We start from the raw sequence: 19,633 nt of genomic DNA on the forward strand, positions 1-19,633 counted from the left end.
CTGGATAAGCTCAATAGGGGTGGAAAGGAACTCTTTTGGTCACTGGACAGTCCTTATGATACAAATTGAAAACAATTTCAAATATTACAAATATCTCCTTGTCATTTTGATAATATCATGGATGGGATACTAAGAATAGATTGTAATGATTGCCTATATGTTAAAGTCAACGTGTAAAATGACTAAAATTTTCACTTAGGCAATTAACAAAATGACAAAATATTTGAATTTCATAATTATTTTTCCATTTATTATATTATGATAACAAATTCCAAACATCTTAATAGCTTTTAGTCAATCTGACAGAAACATAATTGTTAAACGAATACAATATTTTGGTGTTTTATAAATTGCCTAAGTGAAAATTTCAGCCACTTTACACATTGACTGTAACAAATATACATATGTGACCAGCAAATCTTTGAGAATACCTGTCCTGCCTCAAGGACTGATCAGGAACAAGACTTGCTGATATTACATGTGATGATCTGTTTCAGCCTATCATCAACCGGAAGAACATGACATGTCAATTACCATCAATGGGGTATTTAAAGTGGCTACATCTAATCTGATGATGATTTCAGTCGATTGTTTTTTGGTTATGTATTTATCAGTAATGACACAAACACTTCCACTGTCTTAGACTGACCTTCTTGGACAGAAATATAGTGTGGCCTGGGTTTTCTATCTCCTACCTTTCATCTACACAAGTCACAGTTATGTCTGCTATACACAATCATGTATTGATTGGCCAAAGGAAAATAACCAAATTATCATGTACCGGAAACCTTTTGTTCCAAAGCTGTTACAAAATGGTTTTAGTATCTGGCTTACGGTACATGTGAGATTCTCATTCCAGCCCACAACTCTACATCCCTCCTTGTTCATCCAAGTGTACTGCATTACATATGCTTCAGTTAATGTCTAAACCCAGACAAGATTATGGTCAAGCTAATTACGCAAAACAATTACATGGGAAATAAGATTACTAGAAACAACACACAAAATGTCAACATCAAGTAGGAATAAGACTCACAAAAAAATTCCATATGTCAATTATATACGTAGGACACACTACCATTTGCACATAGGGGCCGATCATTTGATATTCTGGGTAGGCCTGGGATTTTTCTTTCTTAGGATTTGTTCCTGAAAATGCTGGAAAATACTAATTTGTCCTCAGGTTTTACTGTTTGTAAATCTGGACATATTCTGAAAAATAATGCGTTGTGGTAAAAAATTATTTGGAACCTCCTTTAAGAGAAGTGAAATGAATCATATGAAACACTGACTGAAAAAAATTATTCTGTTTTAAACAAGAATCCAGGCTCCCTGATCCTGACACCTCGAATATTAAATAGTTGGTCCCTTGGTTGGTTGTTTCCCTAGACCAATGTGGTTATCCTTAAGGAGTATCATAACACTGTGAAACGAAAAAATGAATAATTCAACCAAATTAAATGAAGTAATGATAATGTAAACTACACAGACACACAAATACTTGCAGAAAATAACTTCCAAATTTGATAAATATACCATTTTCAAAAAGAATAGATGCAGTTTCACATAAAAATAATATTGATCACAAGACGGAGATCAAGTAAGAAGATGAGTCTGACTTTGTGACATGATAGATTGAAGGCAGGTTGCTAGTATAGATTTCATGCTGTCTTCCAGAGCAAGCATTTATTCATGAAACATGGATGAAACCAGAAGGTTGAGAGGGGTATTATCCAATCAGAGAGAGAGCACCAGGAATAGCTGCATTACATAGGGCTGCTAGTTCATGTTATATTTCCAGAAGATTTAAGTAATAGGATATGGGGGTGATTTCATCCATTAGAAATATACACTGTCACTTACAAGACAGTAGACTTAGTAATGAGAAAAAGAGGACATGTTTTTAAACATCTTACATTTATATTCTGCTGATAAAGGTATATTCTATTCATATTATAGGTTTTTTGATTAAATTTGAAAATTGCATTTTAGAGATAGAAACAATTGTCATGATCAGTCTGTGACATGAGCAACTAGTCTGAAGCCTGTGTCTAGTAAACTTTATTTCAGTCTAGTAACTTGAAACAAATAAAATAACAGCAACAAAAACCTTTTCCATAATCATTTGAAATTAACTTGAACATATTTTGTCAAAACGTGTTTGTTGTTACGTTGGCTATAGCGCTGGTCATGACAAGTCACCAGATATATCCAGCTTGTGAATGAAAATACTACAACAACCTACCTGAAATTAATTTAACATTTTCCATACCAATTTCTGAAGAAAATGTATGCATAATTATTTGCTCCTAAAACTGCGACTGTGAGGTGCACGACAATATATATTTATGCATCAAAGTTATCATATCGTCACATCTCTGCGTGGCTTCACGTGATGTAAACAAATGAAAACTACGCAATTGGAAATAGTTTTTCACATTCTGAGATATTTTCTCATTGACAATTAACCATGACAAATGTTTATCTTGATATATATTTCCAGAATTTAATTGCCCATAATTAAGGGTGCGTATAAAACACAAAAGTGTATTATACACAAATAAAAAGGTTTTGTGTACATTGATCAATCGGAAGGGGAGCTTATTGGGATTGTTCACTTGCCAATATATTAGGAAATATCGCCATGGGCACTTATTAAAGTTGGGCACTTATTATGTCGAATACGGTATATATGCATGAATCACTATCAAATAACGATGGTACCATGCATGTTGAAATGTTGAATGTATCCTGCCCCATTAGAGGGATATAAATGGACACTAAAATCTGTAGACAAGTGGGGACTGATACACTTTAAAAATATATATCTCTGAGGAAATGCAAGTCACTAAATAGTCCTTCAATGAGGTTTTAATTCATGTTTAGGTAATACATTTCCAAATAGAGAAAAAAGTACAAATTACATCCCAAAAGGCCTCCCTGTGCATGCAGTAAATTTTCCTTCGTCTAGTTAAAAATATCTATGCAAATATCAGCTATGGAAAATTAATTAGCTGCGTTGATGAATACAAGGTTTGTCTCAAGAGTCTTCTGGTCAGAGTGACGAGGAGAGATAATCCACTAAACTGCTCCTGCATACTCAAGTAATGAGTTAATGGCTTCTTGGCCATTTTAGGCAAGCCTAGTAACTTCCATTTGAATAATGGCACCACGCCATTCTGTGGCGTCAACATGTTTACAGCCGCAGAGTGCAAGCTGCACTGTGTTACCTACTGGATGGTGGAAACATCTTTTGGAGACCAACACTCCATATTAAGTATAACAAGATGTCAAAATTAAAATACATGTACATACAAATACATTTTTTAATGTAGCTTATTTATTCTTTATCAATGTGTACCCACAATCTGATGGCTTATGCTTTGAATGATGAACATATTAGCGTCAAGTCAAAATCGGAAATAGCAACTACGGGATGACATCAGTATTTCTACTCTTCTGTAATGTTAAATTTCATGTGAAAAGCAAAATTGGTGATCTTCATATCATTTGTAGTGATTGTTGCAAAAGTGTCAATGTAGATGTCATATTTATGTAATGAGTGTCATAATAATATATGTTGAGTTTGTTGTTTTACTCAGCAGTTAACAACAGGCCCCAGGAGTTTGATGGAGTCAGTTAGCATACAGACATCTTCATGATTTTTAAAAAATCATTACCAAATTTTGAAACATATTTTAGGTGACAATAAGTGAAAGTCCTGCAAATGAAGCCATCAGAAACACAGTACCTGCCATATCACAGTGGCCTGTGGAACATAAAATCTTGGTCAGACAAACCAGTAGTTGATATTGTGAGCAAAGTTCCCACTTCCGGGGTACAATGACACATTATCAACCAAGTCACCAAGTCTGACAACCTGATCTAATGTAGTTACCCTTTATGAATGAATGTCTGGTTTTACGCTGCTTTTAGCAATATTCCAGCGATATCAGGGCTTCACAATTTGTACCCTTGGAGGAATCGAACCCAGGTCTTCAGTGTGATGAGCGAATGCTTTAACCACTTGGCTACTCCACCGCCCCTCACCCTTTATGACAAGCAACAGAGTGCTGGGGAACTATTCTTACCATTGGGGAGATTATACATGAATTCAGACATGAACTTAATAACATCTGTCAGATACACACAGTTATCACATAGATAATATCTTTATAATGCATACCTAATAATCAGATGTCAAGAAGTTTCATCATTATAGATTGAAATGTATGAAGACGCACACAGTGTCCACGTAAACATGGAATCCACAGTGATCGACTGACATCACTAAACATTACAATACGCCAACAATGCCATTCAGCACAAGAAATCATAATACTGTTTTATTTATGTGAATTTTTATTAACCTGCTCAATCTCTTATAACAAAAATGTCTCTTAACTGTGTAGTAACAAGAAATAAGTGAATGTTTACTGCTCTACTAACAGAAGAAGATACTGATGTTACATACAGTATGACATGACGCTCAAGATTCCCTCAATTTTTAATTTTGATACAAATGTCCATTTTTGTATCCTGCTGATGAATTTGGCAGTCACAAAATCATGTTCAGGATTCTTTAATATGAAACAGAAAGGTAATTAAACAGTCTGTTATCACACACGCCTACGTCAATAATGTCTTGTACTCACTCAGAAGTGTAACATTTTACTTGACAATATATTCCTGATGTTCCAACAGTTTTAAACCTGATAAATATGTAAACACATGCTTTTAGAAATAAACTTTAGGGGCAAAAATTTACTCAACCATTAATACATTATAATTGGCCATTAAAATAGTGAATTTTTTACAATGGATAGAATAAATTTGTATGAAAGTATACAGTTCTTTTGGTTATCTCAATATAATAAAGATCCAAACAAGTTAACTGACATCATTTTCATCTCAAATTGGCAGCAGAGGGAGATTATGAAATAAGGTAAAATATCAGAGTACGCAAACGGGTAAATTAATGTATATGCCAAATACTTGCTGTGGAACAAAATTTCACTAAGATACATGCATAATTGTCTGAGAAGTTTGTTTGTTGTTTAACGCCGCACTCAGCAATATTCCAGCTATATGACGGCAGTCTGTAAAATTATCGAGTCTGGACCAGACAATCCAGTGATTAACATCATAAGCATCGATCAACGCAATTGGGATCGATGACATGCATCAACCCGATCCTGTTAGTCGCCTCTTACGACAAGCATAGTCGCCTTTTACGGCAAGCATGGGTTGCTGAAGACCTATTCTACAATTAAATAGTATTTTAATTAAATCAGCACTGTTGCAGTTATCAGTAAAAAATATGCATTAGTTCTGTATCAGTTTTAATACAAGGGACACAGACAACGGCCAGCCGGCATTGATATCTGATTGACCTAGCTGACCTCACCTGAGCAAATACATAAAACAAATCTGACATAAACTCTTGTAAATTCCTTAACCTTAATTTTATATCAGAATTTAATAAATGTGATCTGAATTCATATCAGAAAATATTCATAGCTACCTAACTCCCTGAGAATACAGTAAACAGGCTATGCAAAATAATGCTGTGAAATTGGCATGGCTGGAAAGCATTTATCACACAAGCACAATGCTATAGCAATCCTACTTTTTACAATTGCAATAGATAATGTCCCCCTGATAGCTCCCCATGATGAAATAATCATGGAGCCTGGGGTTTCATTACCACAAAGAATACAGCAACAACAGAATGGTCAAACAGACGTTAAATCATCATTAAAAGCTGTGCCACACTGACCATAAAAGAGACCACATTTCAGTTAAGATGGAACCTATCACATTAATGGTGTGGTAGCAGACATATATAAATGTGCCCATGGTTTGACCAGCATATAGATTGCAGCAGTTTACCTTCCTCCCCTAATGTGTGTTGCCGTCAAATAAGGAGGGAATAATACTGTTGGCAGGAACATTACTGGTGTTCCCCTGCCCTGGAACATTTCCCTAACTGTAATGATATTGAGCAAAATCTCAATAATCAAGTTTCTTTGCTCTAAAAGGATCCTGAAAATACATGCTGTAAACAACAGTTGATTGCTTGACAGCTGTGATGGTAAACATATACGGTTTAAAAAGTACCACTTTTGTACAGTTTATTGAATTTCTATTCCAACATGACAGTATGGGAAAGATGGTTCATGTATCTTATGTGCATGATATATCATGAATCACAAATGTAAATCATTTTGTAAAAAAAACATGAAACAAAATAAAAATTCGAAGTCTATGCAGCAAACATCATGTCCTTTCTGAGATGTTTTCAAAGCAATTTCATACATGATAAGAAACTGCAAATTGCAAATAAAGTTTCATTTATCATGATGTCAACAACTTTTTTTCTTGTTAAAACTTGGAATCAAATTGTAAGGTACTTTCAGTTAAACATTTCTGCTGCCGTTTTATACATGAAGATACTGGCAGATGAGTCTGAATGGTTTTATGCCAGTCTCCATATTACAGCTGAATCAGCCAGCGAGTATTCAAGTCTTGACCAGACACAAGAGCGGCTGACATGATGGTGAACGATGACATATTCCAGGTCTTGCAATGTAACGACCCAGCAGACATTGGGTACCGAAAGAAGCTAATGTATTGAGAATTAAAGGATTTTTCCTGAGATGGAAGTATTGACAGTTTTTAGTATACATACAGTATGACAATATTAAAAATTATGGTGAACAAATTATTTGTAAAACGGTAAATGGACAAAAAATGAAAACAGGTGACATCGCCTGCTTCTTGTAGGCAGAAAACGTTCATCAAAAAGAACTCAGATAACCATCTTACTTTAGAAGGCCCAAAAATATTGAGGCATTGGAGAAAATCGATAAAGGATTTTGACCTAGTTTGAAGTCTCTCTGCAGTGGAAACACTACCTAAAGTAATAACAAGGGATGAAAATGATGAAAACTGTTTCAGCCGTGTGTTTTGAGCAGATAATCCATAGTCAGAACTCACCATGCACTATGCTTGGAGGGATGTAAAGTCCTTTTGGATGCACAAGTTCCCATGTCTACATCTTGCAATACAAGGAATGAGGGATGGCTGAAGCAGCACTAGGTAGGCGGTGGTATCAACATCTTTGAATGTTGTCAAGCTGTCTATATCTGTGTGGGCTCTCAGGATGCCCCTCGTGTAATAATGGCATTGATTGATCAATAAATTGGCTGGACTCAATGCCATGGGTGTTCCAATAGTCTATTAGGAAACCAATGCTCAGTTCCTGTTATGCATGTCTGACTAAATAACATAAAACTATTGCTTCCCTTCATTTGAAAAATGTGCCATATCTAAAAAGTTGTGGAGAGGTTGAACCCTTCTCGCGAGTTATTGATTTCTGCAACTGATTCTGAAGTCTCGGTGATTTCAATTTCCTCGTATTGATCACATCTAGGTCAGCGGTTGTTGCTCTCTACCCATGCTACTTTCATCTGGCTGTGGGAAGTTAAATTTGACGGAAACAGTTACGCATGGCATGTTCCATTTTTCACCTCAATGCAATCACAGCAGTCATATTTGTAGCAGTTTTCACATTTTTCTGTTCTATCTTTTTGCACTTAAAATTCAGATTTGCAAAGAAAAACATTCAAATATATACTCAAGAAGAATCTATTCACAAACAAAAATCTAAAAATTGGTGTGATAATTTATTTATTAACAAATAAACATCTGCAAATTAATGAATTATGGGAATTGGAATTTTCTGATCACACTGATCAAAGGAGTCATATTATTTTCAAATAGATCAATATCAAATTACATAACTGATTAATTGCTCATGTCATCCAGCCAGACAAGTTAGTCAGAACACCCTTAAAAAAGATTATTTTGATCTGTGTTGATATCAAAGATGCATAATTTTGTCAATATATATGATTTTGTTATGTCTGAGCACAGAATTTGTAAAGTACAGAGACTATTTAGGAAGGGGAGTCCATAACCCAATTTGTTTTCCATAACAATGTCTGCCTCGAGAGAAAGACTGTGGTCAGCCTGCCTGCAGTTTGGAGTGTTCCATGCATAAGTTAAGGATGCCAAAATTGACAACTGATTTCAGCTAATCCAACCAGCTTTTCTGTTAGCATAAGAACCAGGAAATTACATAGACACAGGGCCATCATATTGCTCTCCTTTGTAGCTTTGATGAGTCAGGAGGTGTCATCCAGTTATATTCGGCCACTCAGTCTAAAACAATATATAAAAAAAAACAGAACCAAAATAATACTCGTACATATACCTATACCCTCCATCAGTGTATTATTGAAAACCAAAACAATGTATTGCATCACTCACACGTCTTTCTATTCTCACTAGATTTTTCAAAGCAGTCAATGCTCGATATAACTGGACCTTAAATTCCTTCTATTCATTTAGTATTCATTTATCTATTAATTCTCACTGCTTCAAGGTTAAAACTGACTTAGCAACTTTAGTGACCAGTCTAAAGCTTGGGTCTAATGAAATTTAATTTGAAGAAAGATTAGTGAACATAAATCTATATACACATACAAAATCTAATGATAATAATATTCTCCAGGACATGGTCAAGCAAGTAGATTCAAAATATATTTGGCAAATCATTGTTATACCAGATGGTTTGCTGTACTACCCATACTTATCTAGAATCAACTGTACATTTACAATTTAAATACCGAATGTCTATAAAAATCAAGCATGAAGGAAACATGAATAATCCATGACACATACCTTCAACAGAAAACACAGGTTTTCTATCATGCTTGACTTGTTACCTCTGTGGGTATACATTTATGTACAGGTGATGTGCCTAGTTGCTCTGTTGGTGGATTAAAGGTTGTATTCCCACACTCTTGTTTAGGTTATATTTAACATAAAAATCAAGCATGAATAAAACATGAATAATAAGGATACAACATACCTTCAAACAGAAATAACAATCAAGTTGATTTAGCTGAGTCCAGTTAACTAGCAGTTCGACAAGGACATTTCCTTTGACCCCTTTACATGGCAGATGCAAAATGTATTGTCATTTTAAATATTTAGTCAAGATAATTCTTAAATGCGAATTCCTGCCAACAACATGAATATGCATTTCAATTTCAGTGAGGTTATTGAAGCAACGGCACAGAATTATTCCTGCAATTCATTGTGTTCCTGTAGCTTTTCAAAGTGTGATTATCACTGACAGTACCAGAGAGTTCAGGATCCAGTTCAAAGGGTTCTATTCCTCAGGTATCTAGCATTCTGTTTGCACATGGTGTAATAGAGAATGGTAATGGATGCTGCTTATTACTTCCTCAAGGAAAACATTAAATTAAGCCATGTATTACAGGAGAATGATTGTTTCCTTGTTTGTGGTTAACTAGCTGCCAATTATGAAATATGGACTGATAGATTTTGCACAGACAAAGAACATTATCAAACCTCCAAGTCAGAATGAGGAGATCTGATTGGTCCTTGGATCCTGATAAAATACTGTGTAACGTGCCTTGGAGGTTATAAATTGCACAGTAGGGGAATAAATCTCTTATACCCCGCCACGAGCACTACAGGCTGCACATGCTTTTCTGACAGACAGAAGAAATCCTTTATACCCTGCTTCAAAGCAAAAAGCCTCACACTCTTTCCGAACCAATTAATGTCACATGACATAGCACAAGCTAATCTCAGCTGTTTTCTATCAATTTGGAATTTATTTGAATCATTTTACAACGTCATACTAAAACATGTCGGTAAGATAAATTTGTTGTAGCAGGATCACTCAGGGTACATGGGGTTTTATGCGTCACTCGTTAGGTTTTATACCACTCGCCTCTACCTAACACAGAATGTATAAAACCCCATGTACCCCAAGTGATCCTGCTACAAGTTATAGTATTCATATTTTAAATACTGGTGTTTGGATATGCCCCATCGTACATTTCTGCTGTTAATCATTTTCTGATGGATGCTCAGTCTACATCATTGAAGGTCAGACAAGCAAATTACGTCATCTCAAGGTAAAACAATTCTAAGTAACGTAAGCAGAAAGTTATGTCATGGAACCTTTTGATAACACATGCCATGATGATTCCTGGTATGTGTTGACTGAACCCCTCAACTAAACCCATCGAGAAGTTTCAAGTTCTTTGGTGTCTAAGTCATTATTATCATGTTTTCAGCCAAAAAAGTAGTTGCACTTCGTTGTGAAAATTCCCCAAAATACACCTTGGCATCATAAAAGCTCAAATGATATTTGAAACTGCTTCCTGATTGGGATCTACAAACACTGGCTTTCCGATCAACATCTTTTTTCTCAATGGTATGCTTGCTTGACTCTAAGACCAGTTATTCTGATTCATAATGTGAGGTTAGAATTTAATTAAACATGTTGGCAGAGATGGTTCCTGCCAGTATTTTATGCAAAAACAAGAACTGCTGAAACTTCTCGTTGATCCAGCATATGAACCACCACTGACGACACACAATCTTCATAGCCAAGAAGTGGAGCTATGTATTAAGTCCTCTCCTGTCAATATCCCATGACAAGTGCTCTGATTGAGACAGATAGCAGGAAATAGGCCGGTATAGTGCATGTTCAAAGAAACAGAAGCAGTATCATGTCCATTTAATAGGGGCTGACCTTTGTATCTAGATATGGCAATGTATGTCTTCAGAGAAGTATGTATGTAATGATGTCAGGATACTGGAATGGCATGGTGCAGAGAGGAAGCATAGAAACACCTATTGACTAAATTTACAAGCAGCAAACAGAAAGATCGGCTTCATAGCAATGAGATATAGAAGAGATTGATTGTGCTTTCCGAAACTGGCTGCAAAGTCTTCAGTAGATGTATCCTAGCTGAGTGAGTGAGTGAGTGATGTATCCTAGCTGAGTGAGTGAGTGAGTGAGTGAGTGAGTGAGTGAGTGAGTGAGTGAGTGAGTGAGTAATATTATAAGAGTAAGTGCCCTAATAGATTATAAACACTATCTTTGAAAACGTCAAAGATCCAAAGATCCACCCCGCATGAAGTAGTGGATATTCTTCAAGTTTAAAAATACACATAAGGAACTTGCATCAAACAATTCCAATATACCATTATCAGCTCTACAAAGTACTACATCTTCGTTTTTTTAGACTAGGGGATAAGGAAGTATCATAACTAAGATAAATGACTTTCAAAACGTGAATCAAGAATGAAAAATACATAATAAATTTGTTGAATTCTCAACAGAAAAACCCTTTTTTCTTTAAGCATTGAAGAATTTGAACAAAGTGGCTTTAATTTTACTTCCAAACATACAGCAGCTTTGCCATGCATGAAGGATATAAGCCCTTACCCATACCAATCTGCCTCAAGTTTGAAGTGAAAGGGTCTTTTGCATTTGAGCAAATGGAAATTTCTTTATGTGTTGGGCCATTTTGTTTTCCCACAAGTTATCATAAGTTTGGTGAATGCTGAAGAAATATGTCCCTGCTAATGGACCACAATACACAGAAAAGGGGGGAACCTCGAGCTATTTAGCATAAATGCAAACTAGATAAGAGAGGTTCTGTAAGATTAAGGAAACCACACCTGCAAAGGCTACATCTATGACTACAGTTGGATGCTTCAAGGATGACAGCACTGAGATCAATCACTACCTGAGTGAGTCTAGATGTAGTATTGATTTCAGCATCCATTAATGTATGTCCCAACTTGGGTGCCATGACTGCCGTCCAATCCTCTTTCCAGCTTTCCTGTACAATCCACAAGTAATGGCAAAGTTTTCATGCCTAGGAATCAACAATTATGACACAATATTTTATCCCTCAATTTCAAATGACTGGCAGATACCAATAAGGCACCAAGAATAGGAACCATACAAGAAATATATTAAATAAATGAAAAAAACAAGCGACTTACTTTTTCAGCAGGGTCATTTGTGCCTCCAGGTCTGCTTCCTGTTGCTGAAGTTGCTGCGTCAGCTCTTCCTTGTCTTTTAATTGTCTTTTAGTCTCATTTACCACGCTCCTCAGGGACTGAACCTAATCAGGTATAGAAGAAAGTCTGTCTTGACAGCAGCAGGCATGGGCAGAGTGGTTGTTCCTCACACACTTTGGAGAATACCAATGCTCTTGAACGGATGTAAAACATCATTTTCTCATAACAAAGGGTATGTTTTGACTGTAAATTCCATCTTCATTAATTAAAAATGCTCCACACATTTTGTTTTTGTTCTACAAGGAAACAGTTGACAAGAGGTATGCTGCAGAGGAAGTCAATATTTGGTTCCTGAAACTTAATTAACTTATTCACACTTAGCTCTTTAAAAATGCTGACCTTAAATCCTCAAATTCTCTTAAAAGTTCTCCATGTTGTAATAAACTTTCATCATCTATGTTTTACAGAAGTGAATGATTTATCTTCCTCTGAATGCATATATGCACTTTCACAAGACAATTAATCTGTGGCATACCATTATGCCACTAAAATACACATGAATGTGAAGCTTTGGTGCCAAGTCCATATGCATTGCTAGTGGGTTGTGATATTACACAGCAAAACAGCCATATGACAAAATGTAAAAATGTTAACTCTTTTGGTAAACTATTACAGAAGATTCAATTTTTAATTCCATCTAGGCTAAATGACATCAATACGAAGTCCTTTCACATAAAAACTTGAAGGAATCTCACAAAATTAGTAAAATGAAAACACTATTTTTTCTGGCATGAAGTTTTTCTACAATATGTCAAAAAGTAATTATACATAGCAACTTTTCAAAATATTTATTGTTTAATATCGGTGTTGGACATTGTAAGGTAAGAACTACTACCAATGACATACATTTGATAAATGTTTCGGCACAAAGTAGATGTAGGTGACACAGAACTAGAGAGCTTCATCTGATGAATTAAATGCCGCTGCTGCAGACTGAAAGAAATTCTTTCATGTTTCAATTGCAAGCGGTAACAGAAATGACCTGTTCATCAGATGGAGTCAATAAGGTTTCTTTGAGATGAAATTCCTTCCAGCATCTAATCTGAATGACAATTGTGATCAATAAGGTAATAATGATAGATAATTTTTTTAACACTACACCATTTTGGACAGAAACTATTAGTATGTCCATTTATGTCTGAAGTATATCCTAAATTAACAGTGTAAAATAGTTTGGTCATAACAAAATCGTTCATTTTCAAACAAGGAAACAGGTTATAAGCATTACCGGTACTTTAACATGTCTTTGAGATAGAGAAGGACAGGTAACGCTGGTTTGCTAGTGAGGTGAAATAGGGTTTAATATCACACTCAAGACTGTTTTACTGCAAGTACCATCTTTTAATGTCTTTTGGTAACCTGGCCAGGGAAATGAACGGCTGACATTCCGTTCTCCTGTCAGATGCTCTGTCCACTACACCACAGAGATGGTTAGTTTGCTTGTGGGTAAAGGTCCACAATATAGTCTTGCTATAATAGAGACTTTTTGTATTCAACATTGTAAAAGATAATGTTTGGAAGAGTGAATGCTATTCACTCAGAATGAAAAGAATGCCTTTAATGTTTTCAATTTTCTAAATTGTAGAATGGCCCAAAGAAGAATTAAAAAACGGTTTCAGAATACTGGTTTCAGGATTAGTCCAAAGAATCATCTGTGGGCAGAAAATTGGATTGAAATAAATCTTTATCTTTTTTTTAGCAAAGACCATTAATAAGATTGTGCATGCTAGGGTCAAACCATATTGATTCTGTGGTTTGGGAGAAGACTGAATCTTTTTCATGAAGACTGATATGTTTGAATGATGAATAATTCAAACATCAATATCGCATGGAGGGCACAGATTTCAACCAAACATCCCTCTTACAGTGTGGGTACAAGCTGATGATCAAAGTCACCTTCTGCTCAAATGTGCAATGTAATATTTCAGGATGATTTTTTAACAATAAAAACATTTACCATAAAAAAAATCAATACGATTCACGTCTTCATCTATATTTTTTACCATATCAAGACTCAAAGTTATACAGTTAAAGAAATAAAAGAAGAAATATCTGATTATGATGCTGGATAGATCTGGACAGAGCCTAGTGATATCTTCATGGATCATACTATTTCAAAGAATAATGGTAATGATTGATGTCATTTTGACAATAGATAGCATTTTCTGATTGATCAGATTGCCTAGACCAAAGATCATGTGGAGGTGTTCATGAGTGATTGTGGAGATACATGCGATGTGATATAAAAATTAAATGAATGACCGACCCACCCACTGACCGAACAAATGAATGATGAAATCTGAATTGATACTCAACATGCCCAATGCCAACTGACTGCCCTATTATTCTATATGCTTCAACAACTCAACTTGTTTACAAAACCATGTTTTACTTTGCTTTCTGGACCCAACATTACAAAGACATTCCAAAGTTCTCTTGTAACTGGTGTTATATTAACAAGATATGATAGGATCTTAACATGTCCAATGTGACTTGACTAAATCTATTGAAAGTAAGGTGACAGGCACATAACAGTGACATGATTTAAAAACATGAACATTTGAACATGAATCCTAAAGGATCACATCATATAATAACTTTACACAGCAGACTTCCATTATTTCCAGGACAATTACAGCAAAATACCTGCTATATATGGAGCCATATCTCATCCATACTTTTCCTATTTACAGCTAGAGATGGGAATTTCTAAAAATTTCAAGACTCATCATTGATTGTAAAATCAACTGATGATTGATCTTTATTGAATAAGAGTTGGTTAATTACTATACAGCATTCAGGAATATGTTACATTTTTGATGTGGCCAAGACCAGGCAAACCTATGGTCGATAGCATGAGCAGTGATATGCCTTTTGGTTTGGCGGAACAAGATACACAATCAGGCTTGTCATAGTAGTAACCACATTTAGTCAACTCTTACAAGCATGGGAAAATGGTGACCTATTCTGCCCTAGAATCCTCACAGGGAGTTATTATACTGAAGATGTGTCACATAGGAAAAAAAAGAAAATGGATTGGAATGTTCTATATGCCATTTATCTCCAGCAAAGTCACTGGCTCACAGACATATAGGCTTAGTTCTTTTACTAAATCATTTGGCTTCCAGGTTTTTATTCAGTGGTCCAAGTAAAAATGATATTTACAAAACAATGATGCATATAAAGAAACATATGTAAACATTGTCAGTTGGGTTAAATAAAGACAAGAAAAAACAACTATGTCCAAGAGTTACTTACAATTCCTTATTGACCTAAATGAAGTCTATTTATTGCAGTATTTATTTTCAAACTCTGTTGGAAGACTCTTCTCACATTAATATTTTCCCCATTTAAGATATTTTAATTGGTGGATCTGCAAACCAAGTAATACAAGATAACCTGCAACATGAGCCCTGCACTCACCCAAATGCAACCACTCACCTCACGCTGATGCTGTTTTTTTAGAGCCCTCTCCTCCAACAAAACATCTCGCAGCACACTCAGCCTGTTGTCCAGCGTACTGTCCACGGTCATCTCCCAGTTGGATACACTCTCCACTGCCTCGTCATGGAGCCGTATTAGACGCTCATTTTCACCTTTACAAAAAAAGTGACCTATTAGTGGAGTGAATAGTGTTTTAAGTCCCAGACACAGATAAAAAATGATATGATGCCTGCAGCATCATTAGTGTGAGAATAGTGTGACCAGTAGTCAGGGTAAGAATACGCCCTACATCAGGGTTACTGACACAGAGCCTGGTCATTGTGGCCATCCAATCTTTAATGTTGGTTACCATAGACATTCACACAAGAAAGATGGGTCTTAGGTTTCTGTTTTAAGGAAATTATGTAAAACTTCCATAGCAACTTAATTAAGACTATGGACAAAATACTATGTTTGAAATTAGTGGCATAAAGTGGCATAAACCTATACTCACTTTTCAGTCATATGATTCTATACTACTTCCCAAGTCAACTTAACAGTAGCATTTTTCTCATGTAAAGTAAGATCTGCATATCTAATGTTTGATATAAAAATTCAGGATGCGACCTTTTTGTTTCTGCAGAACATGACATTGTATTGTGAATGTTTTCAAATATGCAAAATTACCTTTTAGCTTCTGTAAAACGAGTATCAACCTTTGGTACCTGAAACAACAGCATAATGAAACCTATTAAAGCATGAAACATACACAAGTAAACAATATAGACTTCCAATTTCCAATTATGTACAGTGCAATACATTCCTTGACACTTTAGCTCAAATTGCAAAACTTACTGATGGAGACTTTTATTTAAATCATTGCTGAAAATTTGATCCTCAAGCTATACAAATTTCCTGACACTGCAAAATTATTCAAAATTCCCGGAGTGCAAAAACCTATACATATTATATTTTACTATTCATTATATATGTATCTTATTATTATTATTAATAATACTCTGAGTCTCTTTCGAAAATGACAAAGCAATAACTAGACCTTTACTGTTGTGAATGTGCATATATGCACATGCTAACCACAACAATATTTTCAAATCCATATATCAACTCCCATCCCTTCATCAGGAAAACTGGTGCACATGAAAAAAGCTTCATCAATGTTTTTCATTGCTTGTTTGAAATAAAACAACATATTTTTTGAAATGACCGTAATATCCTGCATGTGGACTTCCAGTTAGTGCATTTTCTGCCTCACATGTAAACCTTTGAGCAATGGAGCATATTGAATCACATTTTGCCACACGTTTTCCCAGAGGCCTCATATAAACATGATGAGAAGATTCAATGCAGAACATCATATTAACCTATGACTTCTAAAAGAACTTTTTACAAACTCAGCTTCCCACTTCCTACTATCCACAGGACATAAAATGAAAATAAATTCAACAAAATTTTCTCAGTCAGATCTGACTGTTCCCGCTGATACCAAACTGAAAATGCACTTCATTAATTCTTCATAACTTCATCATTAAAACAAGCAAACTTGAAATAGCTTAATGACATATAATTAGGCAGCTGGCTGCAAACTCTAGAACTATCTTTTATGTATATTGTATCTGTTTTAACTTTAATTACAGACATAGCAAACTAGGTTTTTAGCAATAATACGCCAACTGATGTCTCTGCATATGTTTTTTTTTGCCAATTTGCATTCTGTAGTTGTTTAGTTGCTGGAGCAGCATTAATATAATCATGTGGAGCTCGTTTACCCATCCAGGGTTTTCTAAAAATTAGCATGTTGAAAACATATACAGTATTGTTTTTGCTTCTAAGCTGATGTCTGTGTATTACAATGCATCATATACCTTCTCTCTGAATGGAGATTTTCTTCATTTGATATACCATTGGAGGAAATCGCTTCCTCCTCACCATCACTGTCAGTAAAGAGCCGTCTAGAGTAGCTTCCCCTGTCTGGGTTTGCATCCACCGCACTGATCACTTCATCGATTTGCTGTGTAAATGAATCCTGCTGTTCCTTGAATTTCTTAACCTGGAGTCAATTTTTGAATTACTGTATAAAATAATTCATCATTATGATATAAAACTATGAATGGCACTCTCATATGATCTGGAGTAGAGAACATGCTCAATCATTTTGATAGACATCTTCGTCGTGATTCACAATTCCCACAGGATTGGTCTTAACTTGTATTCCTTGATCCGTTACACACTCAATCAGTAAACATGTATCAGGTTCAGAATTTACATATGAACATTACAACCTTTTTGATTATTTGATCACACATGCTACGTACAGCATTGCATGTCTGTCAAAATCTACTGTTCACTTCTCTCACACATGCTTCCAACTTCCCTAGGCAAGAAAATTAACTGACTGTAAAATTCCAGTTTCCACCCTTGCCGAACTAGGCCGGAATTTCTTGGTTCAATCGTAGCACCACCAGTGGCTATTACGAGTTATGTCCCTCCTATTAACCAATCAAACAAAATGACGGTGCCCAGTGAAGAAGACAATCAAGATCTATATTGTAATAAAACAGGTCTCACTTCATGAAGTGCATCAAATCACATGAGCATCTTGATTAAAAACATGAAAAGATTTGTAAAATATCTGTTGACACTAAGTTGACGGTATACATTCTTTTCATATCTTGCAATCGCAAAAAAGCTGCATGGAAGTTTACAAACAGGATGTTTGATTTCGTTATGCGAGTTAGATTTGACTGTTCATAGACTCATTTGTCCAACCAAAATATAACTCCATAATTCCAGCCTAGTTTGGCAAGGGCGGTAACTGGACTTTTAGAGTCAGTTAACTCCCTTGCCTCGGGAAGATGACATGTTTCATGGTCTTAAAATTTCCCCTTTCTGGGTGGATAGTGTCACATCACATCAGTCTATTTCTTTCATAAATTTTGGACATACATTCAAAGTTTCAAACTATTATCATGATTAATATTGTTATGTGAAATCACCAGATTAAGGGGCTAAAAACTAAAATATATCAGACAAGTTTTCAAGACCACTACTCACTCATAACATACTAAACTGCACATAGATAAGTCCTTTAAGTGGCAGGACTGCATATACCTGTAGGTACATGAACAAATGCCCATGTGTCATGCTTTATCACTAGATTTAATCATTAAAAGGTGAATCAACATTTAAGGGTAGAAACAGAGTCAACAACAAAATACAGAATGGATGCAACAGGGGGATGCAACCCCTGAGACCATTTAGGTCATCTGGCCCCTCATGCTCGGAGGAAAGTTCATAAAAGACATTGATTACTTTATTTAATCTTGTGAGCATGGGTTTGGTGCTGACAGAGCAAAGATCATTTTCAGGAGTTCTAACCAGTGACCAGTGGATCTTGGCACCACTGAGGAATGGAATTCTGCACAGTGAGATGCATCGTCTTAGAACTCAGGTTCCTTCAGTTGTTTTTCAACCACTTGAGCTAACATGACATTCACATTGAGTGTGGTTTGGAACTTCAGCAATACAGATTAAAAAAAAATTCTCATTGATTTCCCCACCTGTACTATACATCAATCATTCCTTTACGTTGAGGGAACAAGAGAATATCATTAACTGGGAAATTACCAGGTATAAAGCTTAAATCTCATAGAATCATGTCTGAACATTTGTTCAGTGATACAAAGACTTACCAATTTTATACCATCCAGTGTTATGATCTTGTCATTATCTCCATTTGAAGGCATGAAGGAAGCGACCTCAAGGTCTATGAGATCTTCTGTTGTCCAGGAGTCGCCGCCGGAGGAGAAGGACCGGGCCAGGATGCTCTCCTGAAGCTCCTTGTCACTAAGTGGGGAGGGCAGGTGCAGAGAGTCTTCAAGCTGAAGATAGACCAAATGCAGCCACTGGCTCTCTACCTCAACTCACACAACTAATATTCAAGCAAGATACAAGTGATTAAAAATAATAGTGAATGTGTGAGTGTTATCTAACAGCACAGTCAACAGTACAAACAAAAAAGACTTCATCAACCTTTATTGATTGACCCCAAACTTTCCCACCAGAAACATGTATCCTGAACCAGTTGGAGTTCATCCAGTAAGTTGAAAGTTAACCTCACCAATATCTACCAATATTAATCTGGAGTTCTGCTGCAGCCTCTCAGGATTCCCGCAATAATTTTTGTTTGGCATGCCCGTGTAGCTAG

At 35.7% G+C, this 19,633-nt stretch overlaps 1 protein-coding gene across 1 annotated transcript in view; it reads right to left on the reverse strand.

The window, feature by feature from the left end:
- LOC139475356 (inositol 1,4,5-triphosphate receptor associated 2-like) overlaps positions 1 to 19,633 on the reverse strand; it is a 165,820-nt gene that overhangs the window by 129,827 nt on the left and 16,360 nt on the right. The window contains exons 10-14 of the mRNA XM_071258582.1: positions 19,119 to 19,307; positions 17,292 to 17,476; positions 16,096 to 16,133; positions 15,427 to 15,581; positions 11,908 to 12,029 (exon numbers count right to left, since the gene is read on the reverse strand). Coding sequence (XP_071114683.1) covers positions 11,908 to 12,029; positions 15,427 to 15,581; positions 16,096 to 16,133; positions 17,292 to 17,476; positions 19,119 to 19,307 — 689 coding nt within the window. The remainder of the gene's footprint in view (positions 1 to 11,907; positions 12,030 to 15,426; positions 15,582 to 16,095; positions 16,134 to 17,291; positions 17,477 to 19,118; positions 19,308 to 19,633) is intronic.

The sequence above is a fragment of the Haliotis cracherodii genome, unplaced genomic scaffold (genome assembly GCF_022045235.1).
Source record: "Haliotis cracherodii isolate W230 unplaced genomic scaffold, xgHalCrac1.p SCAF_3, whole genome shotgun sequence".
Classification (NCBI taxonomy): Eukaryota; Metazoa; Mollusca; class Gastropoda; order Lepetellida; family Haliotidae; genus Haliotis; species Haliotis cracherodii.